This window comes from Neurospora hispaniola (genome assembly GCF_033458365.1).
Source record: "Neurospora hispaniola strain FGSC 10403 chromosome Unknown B0T23scaffold_1, whole genome shotgun sequence".
NCBI classification, from domain to species: Eukaryota; Fungi; Ascomycota; class Sordariomycetes; order Sordariales; family Sordariaceae; genus Neurospora; species Neurospora hispaniola.
Window position 1 is genome coordinate 5,421,110 of NW_026944406.1, and position 19,999 is coordinate 5,441,108.

Below are 19,999 nucleotides of genomic sequence, written 5' to 3' on the forward strand. Positions count from 1 at the left end.
CAACCTTCCTTTCCTGGTACACATAGCACCAGAGATATCTGTCCTCATCGGTGAGAGGCCGACTTGGTCAGTTTGTCTCACTCGGGATGCAAGGCTACTACACTACGTAGAGTGTTTGCAGTGTCACAACAGAACGGTGAGAAAAGGACGGAACCAAGCGATTGAGGGGTGATTATGTCACTCATAAAAGCTGTTGTATCCGCAAGTCCTCGATATCGTGAACCTTTAGAAACATCATTTCAGGGACAACAGCTGTGATAACAATGTGGTCCGCATCATGGCTTCTATTAGGTGCTATCACCAGTGTTGCTTCGCAGGACACGGGAAACCACCCGGACTGGCCAAGATGGTGTGGTAAAGCGTATAAGCCAGAGTAAGTGGGAAACCATGGCTATCATGGGAACGGCAACTAACCCAGACAAGCTATCCTTCTTTTGATCCCGGTGGTCAAACACTTCCTCCGACACCAGACCCTCTAGCACCTCTCCTACACGTCCAGTTCAAGCCCCGATACAGCCTCTACTTGGAAAACGAGAAGACGGGCGAGTTCATTGTCAATGCCGACATCTCCCAGTTCCATGGAACCCACCGGGACAACAACACCTCAAACAATGTGGAATTCCATATTAAAACAACCACAGACGACAAAGTTCTAGTCCAAGACTCCATCCCCGTCAACTCAACAGGCAAGCTCTTCACCTTCAACCTCACCGACCTCACCCCAAGTCTTTCGCCCATCCAAGTTACACTCACCTATTCAACAAAAGGCCCATCAGTCAAAACTACCCTCCTCTACCTCCCTTCAAAGTCCTCCGGCAGCGTCACCAGAATCGACAACCTCAACGGCGGCCTTCACCACCTCAATGCCGCCTCCAACCACACCTTCAAACCCATCCTCCCCTACGGCTTCTACGCCTCCTACGACAACTTCCTCGCCCTTCCCAACTCTTCCTCCGTCATCCAATCCTACGCCGACCTCGGTCTAACAGGCATGGTTCCCCTCTCTCACTACCCCGAATCCGCCTCCGCGTTTGCCTACATGGACAGCATCAACCTTCCCTACATGTTCGACCTGCGCGAGAACTACACCAACCAGACCTGGGTCAAGGAGCAAGTCACTGCCGCCTCCTCCTCGACGACGACACATAACAGCGGGGGGGAAGCTCTCTTTGCCTACTGGTCCGTCGACGAGCCAGACGGGTGGCAAGCGCCCTTTTCCGCTCCCATCGAGACTTATGCCACCATTTCGTCCGTCGACCCTTACCACCCCGTTGCCTTGGTGCTCAACTGCCAGAACTACTACTTCTCTCAATACTCTTCAGGAGCAGACATTCTCATGGCGGACATTTACCCGATTGGCATCAGAGAGTCGTCTGCTAACCTCACCCAGTCCAAGTGGGGAACACCATGTAACTCGACATATGGCGATTGCGGATGCGATAATTGCGCGGGGTCCGTGATGGATGTACCTAAAAGGGTTGAGGATATGAATAAGTATGAGAAATGGTTGGGGGCGTGGCCCAAGAGCAAAATGTTTAATCCCCAGGCTTTTCATGGGGAGGGGTACTGGGCGAGAGACCCTAGTCCGGAGGAGAGTTGGGTGATGGTGTTGTTGGCGATTAATAGAGGCGTGAAGGGGGTTTTGAGTTGGGTGTGGCCGGCGAGTGAAGAGCTAGGGAAGGCGCATGGGAGGTTGGCGAGGGTGGTTAGTGGAGAGGAAGATGGGGTGGTGGGGTTGTTGGTTGAGGGGAGGGGGCCGGAGAAGTTGAGTACGGAGGGGAAGGGAGTTGATGCGGCGGGATGGGTGGACAAGGAGGACAAGAAGATGTTGGTTAGCGTTGTTAATACTGGGGAAGAAGATATTGAGGGGTTGGTGGAGTTGGACGTGCCGAGCGGGAGTAAAGTTGAAAAGGTGGTTTGGGATGAAAGTGGTGGCATTGGCGATGGGAAGTGGGAGGTTAAGGAGGGGAAGTTGACGAAGAATGGGTTGAAGGGAATGGGAACTGCGTTGGTGATTCTGGAATTGAGTGACTGATGCTCAGTCTGTAGCTGAGTTTTTGATGGGGACGACGAGAGATCATGAAACCGTGAAGCTTGACACAATATCCATGCGTAGCGCTAAATCAAGTTCGAGAGACGAACTTTTAAGAAGGTGTACGGCCAAATCAGCTTTGCGTCTAATACATTTCCGACTCATTCGGTATTGATCTAGTGTATCAAACCCTAATATTTCTTGCATCCCAAACGCCCCTCATTGTCTGTTGAAAGGCCTGGGTCTAACACCTTTACCATAAGTTTTGCTGCCCATTATCATTAAGTAGATAATCCACCCATTATGTTGAATCGTTTACAAACATCCTCCCTATATATCATCACTCCTTTTAAGTTCTTAAGCGGTTCTCATCCAACCTCGTCACACACATTACTCCCCACTCCTCCCCCCATACAACCTCATCTTCACCACATCATCGCCCACTAATCTTCTTCTCCACCATCCTCAACGGCGGGTACAACAGCCCACTCACAACAAACGCAAACTCGAACCCCAAATCGCCCGTCGTCTTTGCAATCGGCCCCTGCCACCACACCTGGTCCATACTCGGAATCACCAGTGCAAAGCTCGCCACCGAGGCCGTCAGCGCCGCCACGCCCCACGGCAACTTGCTCGCATCGTTCCAAGCATCCAAATCATACCTACCACAATCTCCCTTCTTTTCCCACAGATGATCGACCATGACCACTCCCAAAAACGCAGAGGACCAGTACCCAATCAGACTGACAAAGTTCTCCAGACTATCAAAAAAGTCGGCAGCCGCTTTGATGCTCACGGGGATCAAGATGGCCGCCAGGATGACGGCAAACAGGTACCGGGGGACCTTGAAGAGCACCGGCGCCAACATCTGGAAGTTGAGCGTGATGGAGTACGAAGTCGCCGCCAGGTTACCCAGCAAGGTAAAAGACAGAATGACCACCAGGAACCGACCGAACCCGTGGGCGGGCGCCAGCATGGCTTGCAGGACACCGCCCACCAGCGTCTCGTTGTAGGCCTCGCTCCAGGCAGGGACGGAGGGGATGGCGCCCTGGATGGCGGCTCCGAGACACATGAGCAGAATGGTGGGCAGCGCGAGGCCGGTGTAGCTGTAGGTGAAGATCTTCCATGATGGCGTCGAGGGCACGAGGTACGTCGTGAAATCCGAAGCCAGACAGGCCCAGGGGATCATGTAGCTCGCGACGATCATGGCGAAACTCAGAATGCCCTGTGGGGTAGGGGGGTCGGCGGGAGGGTTTTGCAGGTGGAGGTACTTGCCGCCGCAGCCGACGGCGACGATGATGGCGATGACGGCGGGGATCCAGGCAAACCGCTCGTACATGTGTAGGGTCGTGAAGCCGCAGAAGGAGATGATGAGGGTGAGGATGGACATGATGACGATGCCGACGCTGATGGAGAGGTGGCCATTGGCGACGGCGGAGAGACATTGGCCGCCGGTGATGACGATGATGACGGAGAAGCCGGTCATGGTGGCGAGGTTGAGGAGGACGGGAAGGGAGATTATGTAGCGGCTGAGTGTGGGTGTTTGTTAGATGGATGACCTACAAGAGAGTGTAGATAAGTAGAAGATGGGAAGAGAAAGGGAAACGTACCCCCAGGAATAGCGAGCTTGAATCATCTGTCTCATGCCCAACTTTGGCCCCAAAGTGCAGAGGTAAGCCGGTAAGAGAGTCGACAACAGAGTAAAGAAGAGAATAACCAGGCAGCTGTCCCGTAGGCTGAGGCCGTATACTGGACCTAGCATGCCAAATGTAATGCTGTGTTTTGTCCGTGTTAGTCAAGTTGAAATTATCTCGGCGTATGAGAAACTTACGGAAGAATATTGCAGCTCATTGACCACCACAAGGTAAAGATGTTCAGCGTCTTGGTAACTGTCCTCTCCTTGACGGGAATGGGGGAGATTCCCTGGAGCTCAATCCGTCCAGCTACAACGACCTTGTGGCCATAATAACACAAATACCCCCAGAGACCGGAAGGTGGTGCAGCAGGCTTGCTCTCGTCGGCCTCGATGGATTGGAGGTTGGCTTCGACATCGTGCCCCTTCTGTAGAGGGTTGCCGTCACTTTGAGTCACCATACTCTGCTGTTTGGTGGTGACAATGGATGGTAGTTGAGGATTGGTGATGGTGGACGCAGTGCTGGTGTGTGGAGTCCTTTGGTGTTGTGCCTGTGAACCTTGATGGAGCGAGGAGGCTGATGAGACTCCAGAAGTTCTCGAGACGGATATGTCGATAGTGCAAGTCTCCCAATGAAAAGTCGTGTAGGAAGTGAAGAACTTGTCTGATGGTCTGATAGGGCAGGTATGCGAGTTTTCTGACAAAGCCAATGAATATCGGCAAATGAGAAGAAAGGGGAAATGACTCTTTGCTCTTGTTTAGGTGATTCAAGGGGTTGGATGTGTATTTTTCTGAACGGCGGGGATTGTTATCAACTGCTGACCGTTGAGAAAACGACAAAGTCAAAAAAGATCGGTCCGGGAGTAAACGTGTGTCGCGGTGGTCCACCCGGTGATAAGCGAAGCGAGAGAATTCTCGTTGTCGAGACTATCGATTTCTTAGACGATCAAGATAATTCCACGGCACTCGGTGGTACTCGGCTGAACCGGATGCAGCTCCGTATGTATTGGTGGCTCGATTTTGCGAAAGAAAAGCTCGACCAGTCTCAATACCACAGGTTTTATAGATGTGCAATATTTGGACTCTCGTCGTCTGTTGACCTTTGAGTTTGTCTTGAATCTTTTAGTTTCAATGGCGAAAATGTGGCAAACGGGACGAACTCTTCGAGGCTTCGCCACTGCAGGGAAGATCCTCGCGCAGATAAAGTGGACTGCAATGAATTTCCAAACTTCTTTTCATCAGCTGTTCAACTGGTGATGGTTCGAGAAATGAGCAAGTTATTGCACGATTATTTGGCCAAAAGTAGTGTTGATGTTTCTAGAGACAAATCCAGGTCCAAGTTTACAAGTCGATAACTCGCCTTTTGTACCCACAACTCCAGTCGTCGCCCACTTGGACCAGGCTTCAAAGGCATGCACCGGGATGATTTTGTTTAATCGAGAAGCTCTTTATCTGCAGTGCTGCTGCATTATGGAGCCTTGAGAGAGCATTGGAAACCAACCAATCACATCGTCCAATTGCAAAGTGGGAAGTTTAAGTGCATGTGTGACAATTAGATACGGGCTGAACCTGCGCCCATGTTTGTGGACATCAATGCAGTATTCTGGAAAACGCTAAGAGGGGAATCAAAGAGAAAAAAGAGAGAAAGATCCGAATGCAGCGTGCTTCACTCGACAGCCTCAGCAATCTTCTCGGCTCTCTCCTTCCTCCTCGCCTTCCTGTCGCCAATCTTTTGCAACTGCTCCCGTCTCTCCTTCTTCCTCGTCTGCTTGTCAATGCTACCAACGACAGCCTTCTCCTTGCCGCAGGGGTACTTGGCAAACGCCGCCGCCTCGTCCTCCTCGGTCCACTCCCTGGGCAACACGGCAAACACCAGGTACGACGTATGGGTCTTGATCTCCGGCTCACCCTTAGTGATGAGGCGACCATCAACCCAGGGAGTCTGAAATGGCGGCTGCTCGGCCAACGTCTTGTCGTTGTCCTTCTTGGCTGCATCATCTCCATTCTTCATGACAGTGTCCGCATCCTCTGCGCCATCCTCTCCCGCACCCCTCGGGCGCGCAGCCTGCTCCCTGACGCGCTCCTCGATTTCGGCGAGCCTCTCCAGGGCCTCTTCCACATCGTGCGGTGAGACGTTGACGCCGCGATCGGTCTGGTAATGGAGGCCCACGCGGTCGCGGATGGTGTGAAGCTTCCTGTTGGCGATCTCGACCATATCGATATCGACCCACCCGAGGCGGCGCATGGCCGAAACGGTCCTGGTGACCTGCTCAATGCAGGGAGAAAAGGTGCAAATGTGTACGGCCCTCTTGGGGTTCAGCGGTGATACCCATTCGGCGGCGATATCTTCTCCCTCCTTAGCTTGGGTCTGGGGCTTGCGTCGCGAGAGGTGCGGCAGGGCCTCCCAGGGCTTGGGAAGGTCGAGGAATATTGCGTCGGCTTCGGGGCTCTTTCCGTCGATCAGAAAGCCACCATTGTAGACGTCACGATGTGTAAGGTGAACGAGGCCGTCGAGGTTATGGTCGGTAAGCTCCTTCTTCATCTTGTGGTAGCGCTCCTCGTGGTACTCGAAGCTGAAAACCTTGCCCTTCCTGTCCTCGGCGCTGGAAGGGTATCCGTTGTAAACGGCGCGGACGGAGGCGTGGGTGAAACTGCCACTGCCAGCGCCTGCCTCGATGATCGTGGAGCCAGGTCTGGCACGTATCCTGTGCAGAATGTAGCTGTAGTCGGGGGTGTAGACGACCTGTGTTCGGTGGGGAAGACTCTGGGTCCAGAGCTCGGGAGTGGGAGGGAGCACGTGGATGAAGCCGCTGTCGTCGGCAACGGCCTGCTTGACACCGGTGGCCTCGGTGTCGTTGTTGTCGGCGGTCTCGGGCTGGTTCTCTTCGGCGTCGTCGCGGCTGGCATCGTCCTTGGGGCCTCTTTTCCTCTTGCGACCACGGGAGCCAGTGTCAACCTTGGATGCCCTGATTTGAGAGCCCCAGGGGACATTCAACATGGTGGAGTGAGGGAAGGAGCCATAGCGGGTGTTGACTACGGCGCCCTCAGCATAGCCGTCGTGTTCGCCCGAGGCTTCTTGAAGGTAGATGGGGAGAAGATTGTCGCGCGATAGCTGGAGAATGGCGAGCGAGCGGGGCTTGGTGCGCAGACCTGGTTCGAGGAACGGGGACACGGTTGGTCGCGTCATGGCTTCGGTCATGAACAATAACAATGTTATCCAGATTTGTTTGTTGTTCTGTTTTTATTTCGGGCGGGTTCAGAAAAACGTAAGGATTGGTAAATATGTAGATGTGGCCGGCAGAGAAGGCAAACGGTCTATCAGCGTCGCGGCTGGGTAACAATAATTTGGTAAAAGAAAAAAAAAAAAAAGAAAAAAGAAAAAAAAAAAAGACGGGTCGAGATGCTGGTCCAGATCCAGGTCCGAGTCGCCCTTTTGGAAATTTTCTCGACAAAAATTGGAAGTTTACTGCGGGGCACGCGCTGGGTTAAGTGGGGCTATCAGTTCAGGTCCCTCCTTCAACCCTAACCCCAAAGTACACTGCGCAGTCCCTTGGGCACGTCCGCTGGGGGCACGCAAATAAGGTTTGCCAAGTTCTGGGGTAACCCGTCTTGGCGTGGGGGCAGTTGAACCCTTAATCACCAATCTTCTCCCGTACTTGAGGTTCCCCTTGGCTCAACCTGCTGACGAGTAACTGAACCCAATCAACGACGTCACTTGAAAAGAAGAAACGAAAAGCAAAGGAGCGAAAAGCTCGACTTCCCAAGTCCCGAGTTGACTAGGTACCTACCGTCCAACGAAAATACCATGTATCTCCTGTCCCAGCACTCTACCACGCAAGCTGGGTACTGAAGCTGTTGGGGGAAGGTCTGGAATTCAGGGCGTATATGGTGATAGAGGTAGGGAAGGACCTGCCGCTGACAACATGGGGCATGTACCGGTTTGTCGGTGGGACCCGCTTCTATCACGTCACATGGATGGTACCTATGCAGTCAAGTCGTGGCCAACCACTACTGCACATGCTGTTACAGTATTCATAAAAGGAGGTTTTCTCCGGTCGAGGTGAAAACCACAAACTTACCCATCACCAGACGCACAGGTTGAAACAGAAATTCACAGAAGCAATGATGATTCGAACCTTTCCTCCCATATCTGCCCTCTCTGTGTCTAAACGATCATCAAGAGCCTGTAGTATACTGGATGCTCCGTGGTGCTCTCCCCACTCTGCATCCCCAAACCAATGTTTCCTTTCACTAATCGTGTTACAGATACCTGTGCTCACTCCATTCGAGCATAAGCGAGGGAATGTCTGTAAACCCGTTTAAATGCCGGCAAAAGGTATACGCGTAACTGTCCGTGGAGTTTCAGCTGTCAGGTGGTTCGGTTTTTAGTTCCCCACCCTCTGCACTGCCATCACAAGATGGATACCGACATACCCGAAACAGAGAGAGAGGGTGGGTATTGGATGAACTGTTTGGCAACTCGTACGTCAGAGCGTTTCAGAAGCCGAGAGGGGGGGGGGGAGGCGGGAGGAATCTCGTATTTATATCATTGATGGCTCATACCTACTTGAACTGATTACTTCCTCGCAACTTTTCTCTTTCTTTACTCAATTGCGCGCAACATTCATCTAAACATTGACCTCCAACCTATACCTACTTCGATATATCATCATGGGTTTCTTCGGTTTTGGTATGTGTCTCCTTGGCTGAATCAAGTCACACACATCGGCTATTGTGCCAACCTCATGATCTCATCTCTAACACCTTTCCCTCTTAGACGAAGCCAAGTCGGCCCACCGCGAATTCTACTCCGAGCGTGACGAAGAGCCAAAGCTCTCGCACGAGCTTCTCGGCGGCGCCGTTGCCTTCGAGGCCATGCACATGTGGGAGAAAGAACAGCGGCGCGAGGGTAAACCCGTCAACCACGGCGTGGCCAAGGAGGCGCTTGCTGCCCTGGCTGGGGCCGAAGTCGACAAGATGATTGAGCGGAGGGGATTGGAGGGAAAGGTGGATCGCGAAGAGGCCAAACGGCATGCTAGGGAGAAGGCGCACGATCTGTATGATCGGCAGTATGGAGAGAGGGACATGTATGATCCGTGAGTCTCCCCTTTCCTTGCATTCTCTGATTGACTATTTCTCCTGGAAGCTTTTGAAGGCGATCATGGAACCCACATGTGTAGTACTAACATAAACACGGTGCAGCAACTACGAGATCCATGAGTCAATGTCCTATTGAGAAGGGCAAGTGCTTGGGACGGAATCATCTTGGAATGGGAACATGGTCGCGATAGAACTTTGAAGAAAGATAGTCTACATAACATGATATCTAAGTTGGTTTTGGTATGGACACTAAAATAAACATTTCTACTACTATACGTACACCCAATGCACATCTGTTCTCCATGACCCCATTGTGTTCGGTCAAGAGACTAAATACATGCAAGCCAGGAGCAACCATATATACAAGGTGACTTTTTAGCATAGACAATCACCGCAAGAATACAAGCTACGCATACGTTGCGCTTCTTCCTAAAGCCGTGTGATAGTAAGTTCTCGCACCAAATATCACTTTCAGTAACTTACCACCCTGACCACACCACCTTGCTCATATATGCTGCACCAATTTCCCCCAGCTTCTCATCAAACCCCCATCCGAACCTTTACTATCCAAGTTGCATCTCCGCAGGATATCCATAATAGTCTTCCGGCCGCTTTCATGGCAGACTGATTCCCCGCTGGAGCTACCCGAGCCAACGAGAGCCGTCTTTGGTCCGGCCTGAGGTGGTTGACGGTTTCGTTTTATTTCTTGCTGTGTAAACCGCTGCTGCTGTTCTTGAAGCTAGTGTTAATGCTGGTCTGTAACTGAGGGTTGAAGAAGACCAAGATGCACGATTTACTCTGGTGGTGACGTCGTTAGGATACCTCTGGTCAACTCAAAGACCTTGTTGTCATTGATGATAGCATTTCCTTTTCTGCGCTCGCTGTGGTGCTGGAATGCTGAGCCCCGACGATAAAATGTCACGGTGACTCGTTCTTTCTTGTTTTTGTTACACAGCTGTTGGAGGATAAACGAACCATTCAGATCGCCACATGGTGATAACATGAGCATAGGTAGGATACGTACGAGTGATGATTTCAAAATGGATAAGGAGACATGGTGCCTTTTGTTTCTACCATTAGGCGGATGAAAGGACACGGCCACCGTCAACGTGAACTTGCGTCCTCGAGCTGAAAGATCGAAAGCCCTATGCGGTCGGTTGTATTTCTGCCGAACTTGTGCAACCACATACATCAGCATCATATGTCTCAAAGTTGGACCCTGAGATCGACGACAGTGCAGGAGAACAGCATCAATCTGAGAACTGGAGGTGATTGTTTTTATGTAGTGTAGATGATCACATCTCCTAATTCGTTGCCCATCTGTGGGCTCTATCAGATCGAACCATTCACGTCCATGTTATTATTCATGCCACGCTATTCTGTTTGGAACTCCCCCTATCTGGCTATTTTGCCAGGAAGATGTGCCTAATCACCAACAACCAGACCGCAAAGAACGTATGCTGCAAACGCCTATAAAGGTACCCCACTCAAACATGACAGAACCCATCTCGCTCCCTCCGAGTCTGTCTGCCTGTTACGGTGGCCATAGACATTGACTCCCCGCCGACCGTGACGTTCCCTTTGCTGATTTACCAACTTCCTTTTCCCTTCTTCATATATCATGTAATATCGTTTGCCCTCCATGGTCAGACCATGAGCATGCGATGCATTCCCCCCTTTGAATATACGTACGTCCAACTTGTACAGAAATGCTTAGGTATATATACTCACACAGTTACTCGAATCCACATGAACTCCATCGCCTTTAGTATGTAGAGAAAGACCGCTACTCCTTCCACTTCCAACCACTCTTTCCTTGCTTCTCAGTCATGGACTCAAACGAAGCCTTGATCTGCGCCCGGACCATATCCGGGTGCTTGGAAGCAAAGACCTCGATGATACCCAATTTGCTAACCATGGGCATCTCGTGCATGAGCGCCTTGAGCTGTTCTTGCGCAGCGGCAGGGAGGGGTTGGTCCGACATCTTCTGTCGACCGGGAGGTCGACGACCACCACCAGCAACACCACCTGCTGCTGTCGCTGAGGGAGCAGCAGTAGTGGCAGCAGCAACAATAGTTGAGGCGCCTGCTGTAGTGATAACCTTGTTAGGAGGAGAGTTACCTGCTGTAGTACCCTTTGTAAGTGCCTGGAACGCATTGGTAGGTGCTTGAGAGCCACCGGCCTTGGCAGACTTCGCACTGGTGGTGGTAGCGGCAGAGGATGGATGGAGGAGTGAGGATGAGGATGATGAAGTAGTCTGAGCAGTGACGGATGCGGATGCGATCACACTAGATTTTTCGTTACCTGATGAGCTGGTCTTCGACTTCGAAGCCCAATAATCAGTCGAAAAGGGGTCAATGCTGGTTTCTTCGTCCAGGGACTCTGCAACCGACAAGAGGTCAGCATAGTTCACACAATAACGATACATCCAGAGAGACGTACCCAATATAATCTCCATCCGGCACTGATACAGCTCCGGCTTCACTGTGCACCGCTTCTCATTCTCCCAGCATATGCCAGTACTCTCTGGCTCCATACCACCGGAAAAGACGAGACGCTGAGGGCCGACATCTTCGGAGTCATCCAAGAAATCGTCCATATCCTCATCCATCTCCAAGTCTTCCTCTTCATCATCCAGATCCTCCACATCTTCGCCTTCCTCGTCTTGCCACTCGGCCTCCGAATCATAGTCGTAGTCCAAGGGAAGAATGGTTCGTGAAGTTGGGTTTCTTGCGAGTCTATAGAGACTCTTGACGCCCGGAGGAAGACCACTGATTGTGCCGACATACGGTGGCCGCACATCTTGGCTGAATTTGATGCACTTGACTGGTACCGCTTTCAATGCCTCCCGCGCATCTCTGAACTGAGTGTTCTCTGTGGTGAGGTCCATAGCCCTGCTTGAAGACTCTCCATAAATCTCCGTCATGATCTTGCGCACACTCGGATAAGGGCGTCCGCGCCTCTGGGTCTTGAAAGGCAGCTGTAGAGCCTCCAAGGGGTCGAACTTTTCCGGTGTCTGGAACTCCGCCCGCTTTCCCTCGGTGTACTCGTCCAGTATCCGCGACTTGGCCTCTCTGGTCTCCTCGTCTACCTCGAAGGGGTTCTTGGCTAGCGTGACAAACTCCTTCACGTAAAAGGGCTTGAATAACCTCCGGTAGGCTTCATTCTCCTTGGCGAGACTCGGTGCATCCGTCATTTCGACATCTTTGCTTTCGACCTTGACGGCGACTGGCTTCTCTTTTGGTGTTGCTGGGTTGATTTTGAAGAGCGATGTGAGCTTCATCTGTCGGCCTCTCTTTTTGGCTTCCTCTTCCTCCTTCTCGCGTTTCTTGCGCTCCTTCTCTTCCTTCTCTTCCTGCTTTCGCTTCTTCTCCTCCTCCTTGCGTTTCAGTTCCTCTTCCTTCTCACGCTTCTTCCTCTCCTTTTCTTCGGCCTTTTGTTGCTTCTCTGCCTCCAGTTTCGCCTGTTCGACTGCCCTTTTGGCCTTGGCCTCCTCTTTCTCCTTCTTCTTGGCAGCGTCAGCCTCGGCCTTGGCTGCCTTCTCCTCAGGAGTCAGCTTCTTCCTTTTAACGGCCGGTTCGCCTGTTGTCGACTTTGTAGTTGTCGACGCAGCCTTGGCGCCGGATGTCTGCTTCTGGGCAGAAGGCGTATTGGTTGTAGAAATCGTGAGAGGTGCGAGTCGTGGGGGCGATAGACTTGGGGATCGCGATAGACGGTCCAATGGGCTGCTGGCGTCGCTCAATGCCGGACTGGCTTTTCTGGCTCTGGGGGTTGCGGGTCCCGAAGACGGGGGTGGTGATGACCTAACATTTTCCTCTGTAGAGATTGGCGATTAGCTTCACTCGCGTTTGGAGCGCGGGTTGATCTCAAACCGCGGCACTTACTGTCGTCGAAAGAGCTTGGGGGTGGAACCTCTTCCCGGAATTGGTCGTGTGACCTCTTGAGACAGGAGGAGTCCTCCTGTCCACTTGTGGAAGTTGTGAACAAAGGCATGGTGGTGTTGCCTTCCCCAGTCCTACTTGGCTGTTGGGTTGACGCGCACTATTCACAGTCCAAACCGACGCGGTCTAGTCTGAAAATGGCCGATCAAAGTTGAGGGGTCCAAAGTTCAGAACAGACAAGGTCCAGGTCCCACAATTAGGCCAGTCGTACATGCGCTGGCGGTGTAAAATAAAAGCAATGAACCACTGCTGGTTACTCCCCGGCGTCGTAAAAGCGTTTGTTTGGTGAATGGGAACGGAACCAGCTGCAGAGAAGGCCGGGAAGGTCGAGATGTCGCCGTTGGTGGTTCTTCGGATGGTCCGTCGTTGGGTAGCTAAGTTGAAAGGCCTGAAACCGATTGGTGATTCTTGGGTTCTGCAGCGAGTGCCTGGTCCGCGGTTGCTGCCGCCTGAGCGGGACGCGTTTGGCGACACCACCGTCGCGCCGTCCGTTCAATTTAGCCCAAGTGGATCCCTACCCGCGCCTTAAAGTGCCCCACTTCTAATCTACGAGAAGCGGAGCGTGATTTCGCGTCAGTTCAGGTTCGAGAGGGGTGTGTGGCTTTGCTTCTCTTGTTCAATTAAAGTCGCTGTGGCTGGAAGTGCGGCAGAGGTTTGAACACTTGATATCCGTGGATCAATGAGTTCAATCTACCAAGTCGGGTGTGTTTCCCTGGCATTGATTGCAGGTTCAGTGGTGAGTGGAGTGATCTTTGCTGCTGTTGTTCGATGCTTGGAAAAGGATTGGTGGACCATTGATATACCTGCCTGTTAGTTATCATGAACTTCCACGGTCTGCAGTGATGATCAACGCTACATATTGGCAGTGGAAGCACGCACCTGTTGTTCATGTACGACTTTGAAGCTTCAGTGACTGACCTCGTGGATTTCATCTCAGCCATCATTTGCCTGGCAGTAAGTAGTACAGTCAACTTCTCGGGCATCATGGCATCACTAATACCAGCCCTAACCCTGAACTTTTCTCATCATGCGAGCAGGTTCAATTCAGTTCAGTTCAGTTGCAAAGGCCAAGAAAAAGTGAACGTGGCAAGGTTTCTAGCCTCGTCGTATGTGGCTTGACTCTAGGCGTGGTGCATTGAAGGCTGCCATGTGCTGTGTCTTGTCCTTTCGTCATCCTCTTCCCAGCTTCCCGATTCTCCTATAACAGCGCGTTTTATGGGGCCAAGTTCTCCAAAGGGTGTGACCATAGCTCTGCCTATAGCTGGCCTTATTATATGGCTGTAAGGACGGAACTACCGGCTTTGGTCCATTTAGAAACTTGGATCAGAGGCCCTTGGAAAACCAAGAAACTAGTAAACCGTTCTATTATACCATGACTTAATGAGCTTGTAAGCGTTAAGCGCTCCAAACAGGATCGGCAGTGTAGACGCCGTAAGGATGACAACTAAGTTGATGCTTGTCACATATCGCATAGTGGTTGTAGCGTGTATGTACGTCTCATCGGAAAAAGTAAAACAAAAACCAGATCGCATTCAATGGTATCTCAAGGATGTGTGTGTGTGTGTGTCCCAAATCAAAGTATTATTTTTCCGAATAACCCTATCCAAGCAATAATTGGCTACCATCGAACGACCTGTTGTGTTGTGCAGTGCATTCGAGACAGTGACCGTGCCCGTGCCTGACAACCTTGTCCCTTAAAAAAAAAGAAAAAGAAAAGATTTAAAAAGAAGAACAAAACGCAAACACCCATGCGCCTAGCTATGCATGTAGTTTCAGGCACAAATTCCCATGCTGTGTATCACAGGTTTCGGCTGTTTGGAAAGCCCAAAACCTGACGTAGTAAAGATCTCCTCCTTCGATCCGCTCCCGATTCTGCTTGCTTTAATCAGGGTTGGCGATGAACAAGCGACCGGACGAGTTGAATGTCATTGTCCTCTCATATGTCCTTTCGTCCACGCTTCCTCTCCTCTTGAGCTCCTCGGGGTTCTTGACACTCTTCTCGCGCGTCAGAGTGGCGTTGAGTAAGCTGTTGGTTGCCAGCTGTCGTTGTGGGTGGGCCTGGAGGTCAGGGACAGCATCTAGACGCTCGCTACTGCTCCCGCTGGCAAAGCTCAGGGCCTTTCCACTAGCCGCATCGTTGCCAGCAGAGGCCTGCTCGCTGGTCTGCGCTAGGGAGCCCCGTCGCTCTGGCGTGTCGCCGGGGGTCCACCTTCGAGAGCCGGAGCCTTGTGAATTCGATGGTCCGAGTTGTCCGGAAGCGCGATAGCCCAATCCCTTTCTCCCGCTGGCGGTGCTGCTTCGACTGGAGCTACCGGTTCTTCGGTGATTGTATCGGTTCAAGGCGTCGTTGTCATCGTCGCTGTCTTCACCTTCCACCTCGGTCGCGCTGAGTCTCAGAGGGATGCCTCCCACGCCGACGTGGTGGCCATCTGGTATGTATCCGACGACTGTCGGCTTTCCGTGGTGTCGAATCTTTGCGGCGACCTTTCCTCCCGCAGACAGACCGGTTATTGTGCGGGCGCTGGTCGTTCCCGAGCCCGTTACCGCGCCCGAAACTTCCATGGCTGCCCGCGTCTTGGCAGCACGCTGCTGTGCTAGCAATCTGGGATCCTCATATTGCGCACGGTCGCACCATACCGTCGCTTTTTGCTTTCGTAGGAGTGCGACATAGCTGGTTGGTTGGTCGCTGGTGCCGCCGGAGCGACTCGAGGTAGATCTCCTGATGTCGCTGGTGGGCGACGTTCGGTAGGCGGCTGGCGGGGGCGGCATTCCTCCTCCGCTGGAGACGGTGCTGAAAGTGTTCACGCTGGGCGATCGTCGTTGATGGTTCGATTGAGATTGGACGAGATGCATCGGCATCGGCATTTGCATTTGGTAGTTGGCAGTCACCGGCGGTGTTGTTAGAGGAGAGGCGAAGCCATTGGAGCCGTTTCGCGACCGGGAATGTGTGTGAGGCGAGTAACCAGCGTGGAATGAAGGATCCAGGGAAGCTCGCCGGCGAGCGTATTGGGGATCCGCCATGGTCTCCAGTCTCCACCCACTGGCGCCGGATGGGGAGATGAGGATACGAGAGGGTCGCTACCTCTAGGGAATGGCGCCCAGAGTCCGAACGTATTACCGTTGCGCGATCGTCGGGGATTTGTTGTTGAAGGAAATTGGCAGAGCGCCGGGGGAGGGTGGAGGCTTTTGTTTGTTTGTTGGTGCGATTCGGATGCGCTATCTCTTGTTGTTACGGAACAGGCAACCGGAGCGATGGTGGTGTCGAGCTAGGTAGGTACCTAGGTAGGTAGGTAGGTACTACCTCTACTAAGGGAGGAGGGCCGCGGACGGCGCTGCGTTATGACAGCTGACGGCGGCTAGATACCCCCCCGGGTGCAACGTGAGGCGGCGGTGATGCCGACAGCCGCTGCGCTGCGATGTGCTGTAGCGTGCTGTGCTGTGCTGTGCTGTTGCGGAAGTCGCTGCCGCACAAATTAGGTGATGTGCGGTACAGTGGATGGGATCGCTGCTTTGCTGTGCTGAGGTACTGCGGCGGCGGCGGCGGTCTAGCGAGGTGAAGCGTGATCAGAAGCGCGAATGGGCGTGGAGTCAAAGACGGGTCGGAGTTGCGAGACCTGCAACTGAAACCGATTCAAAGCATTGGAAGGGGAAAGAGAGGACAAGGAAAAAGAAGAGGACGGAAAGAAGCAGGCGGCGGGATGGGATACAAAAGGATATGTAGAATAAAAAGGCAAGTCGGTGCAAGAATGAAAAACCTGGGTCCTCGCCTCGGTCCTTGGAGCTGGGAATGGAAAGACTGGCGAGCAACAGAGTGGACGATGTCGGGTTTCAGACTTGGCGCTCCCACGTTGCATGCGCGCTGGCGGGGCCCTTGTTCGATGATGATGCTATGCCCGGTGGGCTTGGTGGACTTTCCCCTTGGTGGGTTTTGGTTTTGGTGGGTTTTGATCTGTCTGGTTCCCGGCGGGCGGCCTTAGCAGTGAACCCGACACGGCATCCCATCCCAGCTCCCGGTCCACCAACGAGCGCCAGCAAGCACGGGCATCCACAAAGACGGCCTGGTTGTTGGATCTTTTGGGGCCAGAGATGCATTTCGTGATGCTGACCAGATGTGGCTCACATATGCCTCCAGTCTAGTGTACGCCGCTGTCCTGGGCTTCGCTCGATTCACATCCGTCGTGACCGTTGTTGGGCCATATGTACACTACGCTACACTATGCTACACTACACTACATACCTCTAGGTTGTGTACATAGTAACAGGCCCGCTTGTGTAAGGCCGTCCGAAGGGATACTTTAGTCTTTGGGATCTCCTCTTTCCTTCCTATTCTAGTGTACATGCCGTTGCAGGGAAGACCTTTTGAGATTGAGGTGTTGTACCGTACACTCACTACACTAGTACCATCCTCCTTTGTCAGACTGGGCTGTCCGTGCGTGACGGGATTAAGATCTTTTCGAGATGCGTGGAATTGAATGTGTTGTTGTTGTTGCAAGATCGCCCCATCCCGCAAAGACACGTTACACAGATGTCTTGCAAGCAAAGGATGTCTTTACTCGATGGCAAAGCCTCTAGTGTAGAGCTTTAAAGGCTATGGAACTACTATGCTATGGAAGGCTGGTTTTTTTTTTTTTTTTTTTTTTTTTTTTTTTTTTTTTTTTTTTTGAGTGAAACCGTGAGTATCGGAGCTAACAAGTCGTGTCCCCCCAATATCTCCCTGCCTGGACTGCCGCGTGCCGTCTTCCCAGGGCACCGGTGATACTGGTTTTGGTCTTTGTTTGTTAGCGGATCCGCCAGAGATACCATTCAGACGGCGGGAATCCCTTCACTTGGAACAGAAAGACCGAAACTCGCCGTCATGCCGTCCGCAAAAATCCGAAGGGGAAAAAAGACTGGACACAATACGGAATGTCCATGGATTGACGTGGTTCATAACATGCCCGAAAAAACCCCTATCCCACTGGTGCTTTCAGCTGAAGAGAGCGCCGGCCAAGACGCCAATGGTGGAGGAGAAATACGGCGGATGGGTTATCGAGGGCCTTGATGGCCGCCTCCTGGCCCAATCACGCTTCCACGAGGCCTGCCCGTCTCCGTGCTGTCGCTGTAGTGTACATAGTGTAGTGTACATATGAAATGGAGAACCTTGTGCGAACAGGTCGGCACCTTGTCCTGTCTCCCATGGCCTGATGGGCGGAACCGGGGATGGCCATGGACTGGCCAGGACTGGGGCAGTACGCAGTGAGATCGCTAGAGCTTTCTCGGCTGCTGAATGCAACCTTTGTTTTTTTTTTTTTTTTTTTTTCCTCCCAGCCCGGTGGAAGTGGGGTTGATGGGACTCTTGTGGTTTTTTTTTCTTCGGTCGGGTTGTTTGTGAGGGTAGCTGGCAAGGCTGGGTCGGGCAAGTATGTAATCGGCGGAGATCGAGATCTTTTTTGCATGATAGTGTTATCAACATGCAAGAAGATCCAAAAAAAACCCGTGATGCTTGACCTTGATTTGCTCCTTTCTCCCGTCTTCTAGTTCCAGGATTCTGGCCATTCCGGGTCCGTGATTGATTGATTGATTGATTTATTGATTGGCAATTGGCATTGTGCACAAGCGGCTTTTGTTAGCCGAGCACAAGAAACCCCAGGTCTTTGGGAAAACAGGACCCCAATTTGCGGCACAACTAACGGCTATAAAGTACAACGACTAATCATCAGGATGACGGGACCCTCGACCAAGACCCATGTTAGTTACTTACCACGACTACCTCGACCCAGAGGAATCAGATTTCCTGTTGAAACCCCGCCTTTTGAAACAAAAACCGCTAACAAAGAGGGCATGGTGATGTCAACGGTGGTCACCTCACGGCTTTTGCTTTGCGACTGGCATGGACAAGCCGGCTATACAATGCCAAACTTTAGTGGACTCGGTGGACAGTCACATCCCCCCGGTGATCATTCCGACTTTCCGGTTTGGGCTTGCTCTGATTTCCCTGTTTACCACTCCGACAGGCTGGATAAACATCTGCAACCGCTCTGCATAGCGTGCACCGTCTACTAGTAGGTACTTACTAACGACCCCCCGCGCATAACCTCAAGTGATATCAATCGGATCAAGTGTTAGCGTCGGTCGTAGGAATCGATAGTGCCGTTGGGAGGGGGATTGCTGGCAGCCTGGCTCGAGCCTGGCGCCCTTCTTCCCGAGGCCGAAGTCGAAAACTTGGAATTCCGATGTTGAATAGTTGGTAGGACTGAACGGGTACCTGATGCTCCGAAGGTGTGGTGGTGAGTCGGAGCAGATCGCTGGTCAGTTACATAGTTCGTCTAGCGGTAACACTGGTACCTGAACTAGCTTTTATTTTCTCGCTGGAAATAAGAGTCGAATTGGACTTCTCTATCGAGTACATATCGCAGTTCATCCCGTCTACCTAGCGCTCTCACTGAGAAGTATCTTGTTGGCGGCTGACCAGTCACTCCAGTTTTTCACCCCCACTATCGGGACGTATGGACACAAGTGAATTTTGGAGTTTTGCAGTAACTAAACCAACTGAGCTAGCTAGCAAGTTTTGCACAAGGCTGGAGTCATCAGTCCCAGTCAAAGATGCGCGGGTCGCCACAAACTTCTTGAAGCTATCGCGAGGCGACCGACTGGGCTACATGTCTCACGTGGACCGGAAGCTGCCTCCAGTACATACATACCTAACTGGGATGTGAACTTTACCATGAGTGGTGATGGGAGTTTCGTTAGCGCGGGGTATCATTGACAGTGGCGCCCATGTCGGACAGGGCAACGGGAGCACCAACACTCAACATGACACTCTCAACACTTCACTCGAGTCATCGGGATGCCCGTCCTTGTTTCTTGGATTTCGGGCCGTGTCTGGTCATGAGGAGCCCTGGCTGAGCCTGAGTCCTTTGAATGCCCCCATTTTGACGGGAATAACGGCAGTTATCCTGTCTTGGCGATGTGGCCCTTTTCGGCCAAGATATCGTATCCAAAAAGAAAAATTTTCTCTTATCTTGGACTCGAAGTCAATCGATAGATCAAGAGCCAGATTGATCTTCGAAGGCGATCAATGATGAGAAATGCGCTGATATGGAATAGTCGCGCGATGGCAAGAACATGTCAGAATCATCGACCATGAACGCGGAAAGTTGTGCGACCCTTGATACCTATAGAGGTTGTGGTGCGCATCCACCAATGAGAAGCAGTTCCAGAGCCGGCCATGAACTCCCGGCATGCAGCCGAACGGAACCGTTACCCCGTCCTGCCCCGCTCCGTTCCGGGGAGGGAGACCCGCCCCAAGCCTTT

At 52.3% G+C, this 19,999-nt stretch overlaps 6 protein-coding genes across 6 annotated transcripts; 2 read left to right on the top strand and 4 right to left on the bottom strand.

The window, feature by feature from the left end:
• On the top strand, window positions 1-2,172 carry B0T23DRAFT_330894 (uncharacterized protein). Its single transcript, XM_062835717.1, has 2 exons — window positions 1-373; window positions 424-2,172. Exons 1-2 carry the CDS (start codon window positions 264-266, stop codon window positions 2,033-2,035), a joined length of 1,722 nt encoding a protein of 573 aa, XP_062697747.1. The 5' UTR covers window positions 1-263; the 3' UTR covers window positions 2,036-2,172.
• Window positions 2,173-2,352: 180 nt separating this feature from the next.
• On the bottom strand, window positions 2,353-4,265 carry B0T23DRAFT_35449 (permease for cytosine/purines, uracil, thiamine, allantoin-domain-containing protein). Its single transcript, XM_062836128.1, has 3 exons — window positions 3,864-4,265; window positions 3,643-3,807; window positions 2,353-3,561 (listed from the first exon to the last, which is right to left on the bottom strand). Exons 1-3 carry the CDS (start codon window positions 4,124-4,126, stop codon window positions 2,466-2,468), a joined length of 1,524 nt encoding a protein of 507 aa, XP_062697748.1. The 5' UTR covers window positions 4,127-4,265; the 3' UTR covers window positions 2,353-2,465.
• A 974-nt stretch (window positions 4,266-5,239) lies between these two features.
• On the bottom strand, window positions 5,240-7,004 carry B0T23DRAFT_35439 (S-adenosyl-L-methionine-dependent methyltransferase). The gene has a single exon (XM_062836124.1). It carries the CDS (start codon window positions 6,862-6,864, stop codon window positions 5,332-5,334), a length of 1,533 nt encoding a protein of 510 aa, XP_062697749.1. The 5' UTR covers window positions 6,865-7,004; the 3' UTR covers window positions 5,240-5,331.
• Window positions 7,005-8,175: 1,171 nt separating this feature from the next.
• B0T23DRAFT_35467 (uncharacterized protein) lies at window positions 8,176-8,795 on the top strand. The gene is made up of 2 exons (XM_062836135.1): window positions 8,176-8,355; window positions 8,443-8,795. Exons 1-2 carry the CDS (start codon window positions 8,337-8,339, stop codon window positions 8,763-8,765), a joined length of 342 nt encoding a protein of 113 aa, XP_062697750.1. The 5' UTR covers window positions 8,176-8,336; the 3' UTR covers window positions 8,766-8,795.
• A 1,756-nt stretch (window positions 8,796-10,551) lies between these two features.
• B0T23DRAFT_392635 (chromatin assembly factor 1 subunit A-domain-containing protein) lies at window positions 10,552-12,758 on the bottom strand (the record flags this gene model as incomplete). Its single annotated transcript, XM_062838020.1, has 3 exons — window positions 10,552-11,147; window positions 11,208-12,581; window positions 12,650-12,758. 3 exons carry the CDS (start codon window positions 12,756-12,758, stop codon window positions 10,552-10,554), a joined length of 2,079 nt encoding a protein of 692 aa, XP_062697751.1.
• A 1,654-nt stretch (window positions 12,759-14,412) lies between these two features.
• On the bottom strand, window positions 14,413-15,989 carry B0T23DRAFT_35498 (uncharacterized protein). The gene has a single exon (XM_062836146.1). The coding sequence runs from the start codon at window positions 15,725-15,727 to the stop codon at window positions 14,588-14,590; it is 1,140 nt and encodes a 379-aa protein (XP_062697752.1). The 5' UTR covers window positions 15,728-15,989; the 3' UTR covers window positions 14,413-14,587.
• Between the last annotated feature and the right edge of the window lie 4,010 nt (window positions 15,990-19,999).

Bases quoted from the DNA above. Each gene is read 5' to 3' on its own strand.
- B0T23DRAFT_35449 (XM_062836128.1), bottom strand. From the start codon at position 4,126: ATGGTGACTCAAAGTGACGGCAACCCTCTACAGAAGGGGCACGATGTC. The intron at 3,808-3,863 runs GTAAGTTTCTCA...GACAAAACACAG, and splicing joins ATGAGCTGCAATATTCTTCC to CATTACATTTGGCATGCTAG. The intron at 3,562-3,642 runs GTACGTTTCCCT...ACCCACACTCAG, and splicing joins CAAGCTCGCTATTCCTGGGG to CCGCTACATAATCTCCCTTC.
- B0T23DRAFT_35439 (XM_062836124.1), bottom strand. From the start codon at position 6,864: ATGACCGAAGCCATGACGCGACCAACCGTGTCCCCGTTCCTCGAACCA.
- B0T23DRAFT_330894 (XM_062835717.1), top strand. From the start codon at position 264: ATGTGGTCCGCATCATGGCTTCTATTAGGTGCTATCACCAGTGTTGCT. The intron at 374-423 runs GTAAGTGGGAAA...AACCCAGACAAG, and splicing joins GGTAAAGCGTATAAGCCAGA to CTATCCTTCTTTTGATCCCG.
- B0T23DRAFT_35498 (XM_062836146.1), bottom strand. From the start codon at position 15,727: ATGGCGGATCCCCAATACGCTCGCCGGCGAGCTTCCCTGGATCCTTCA.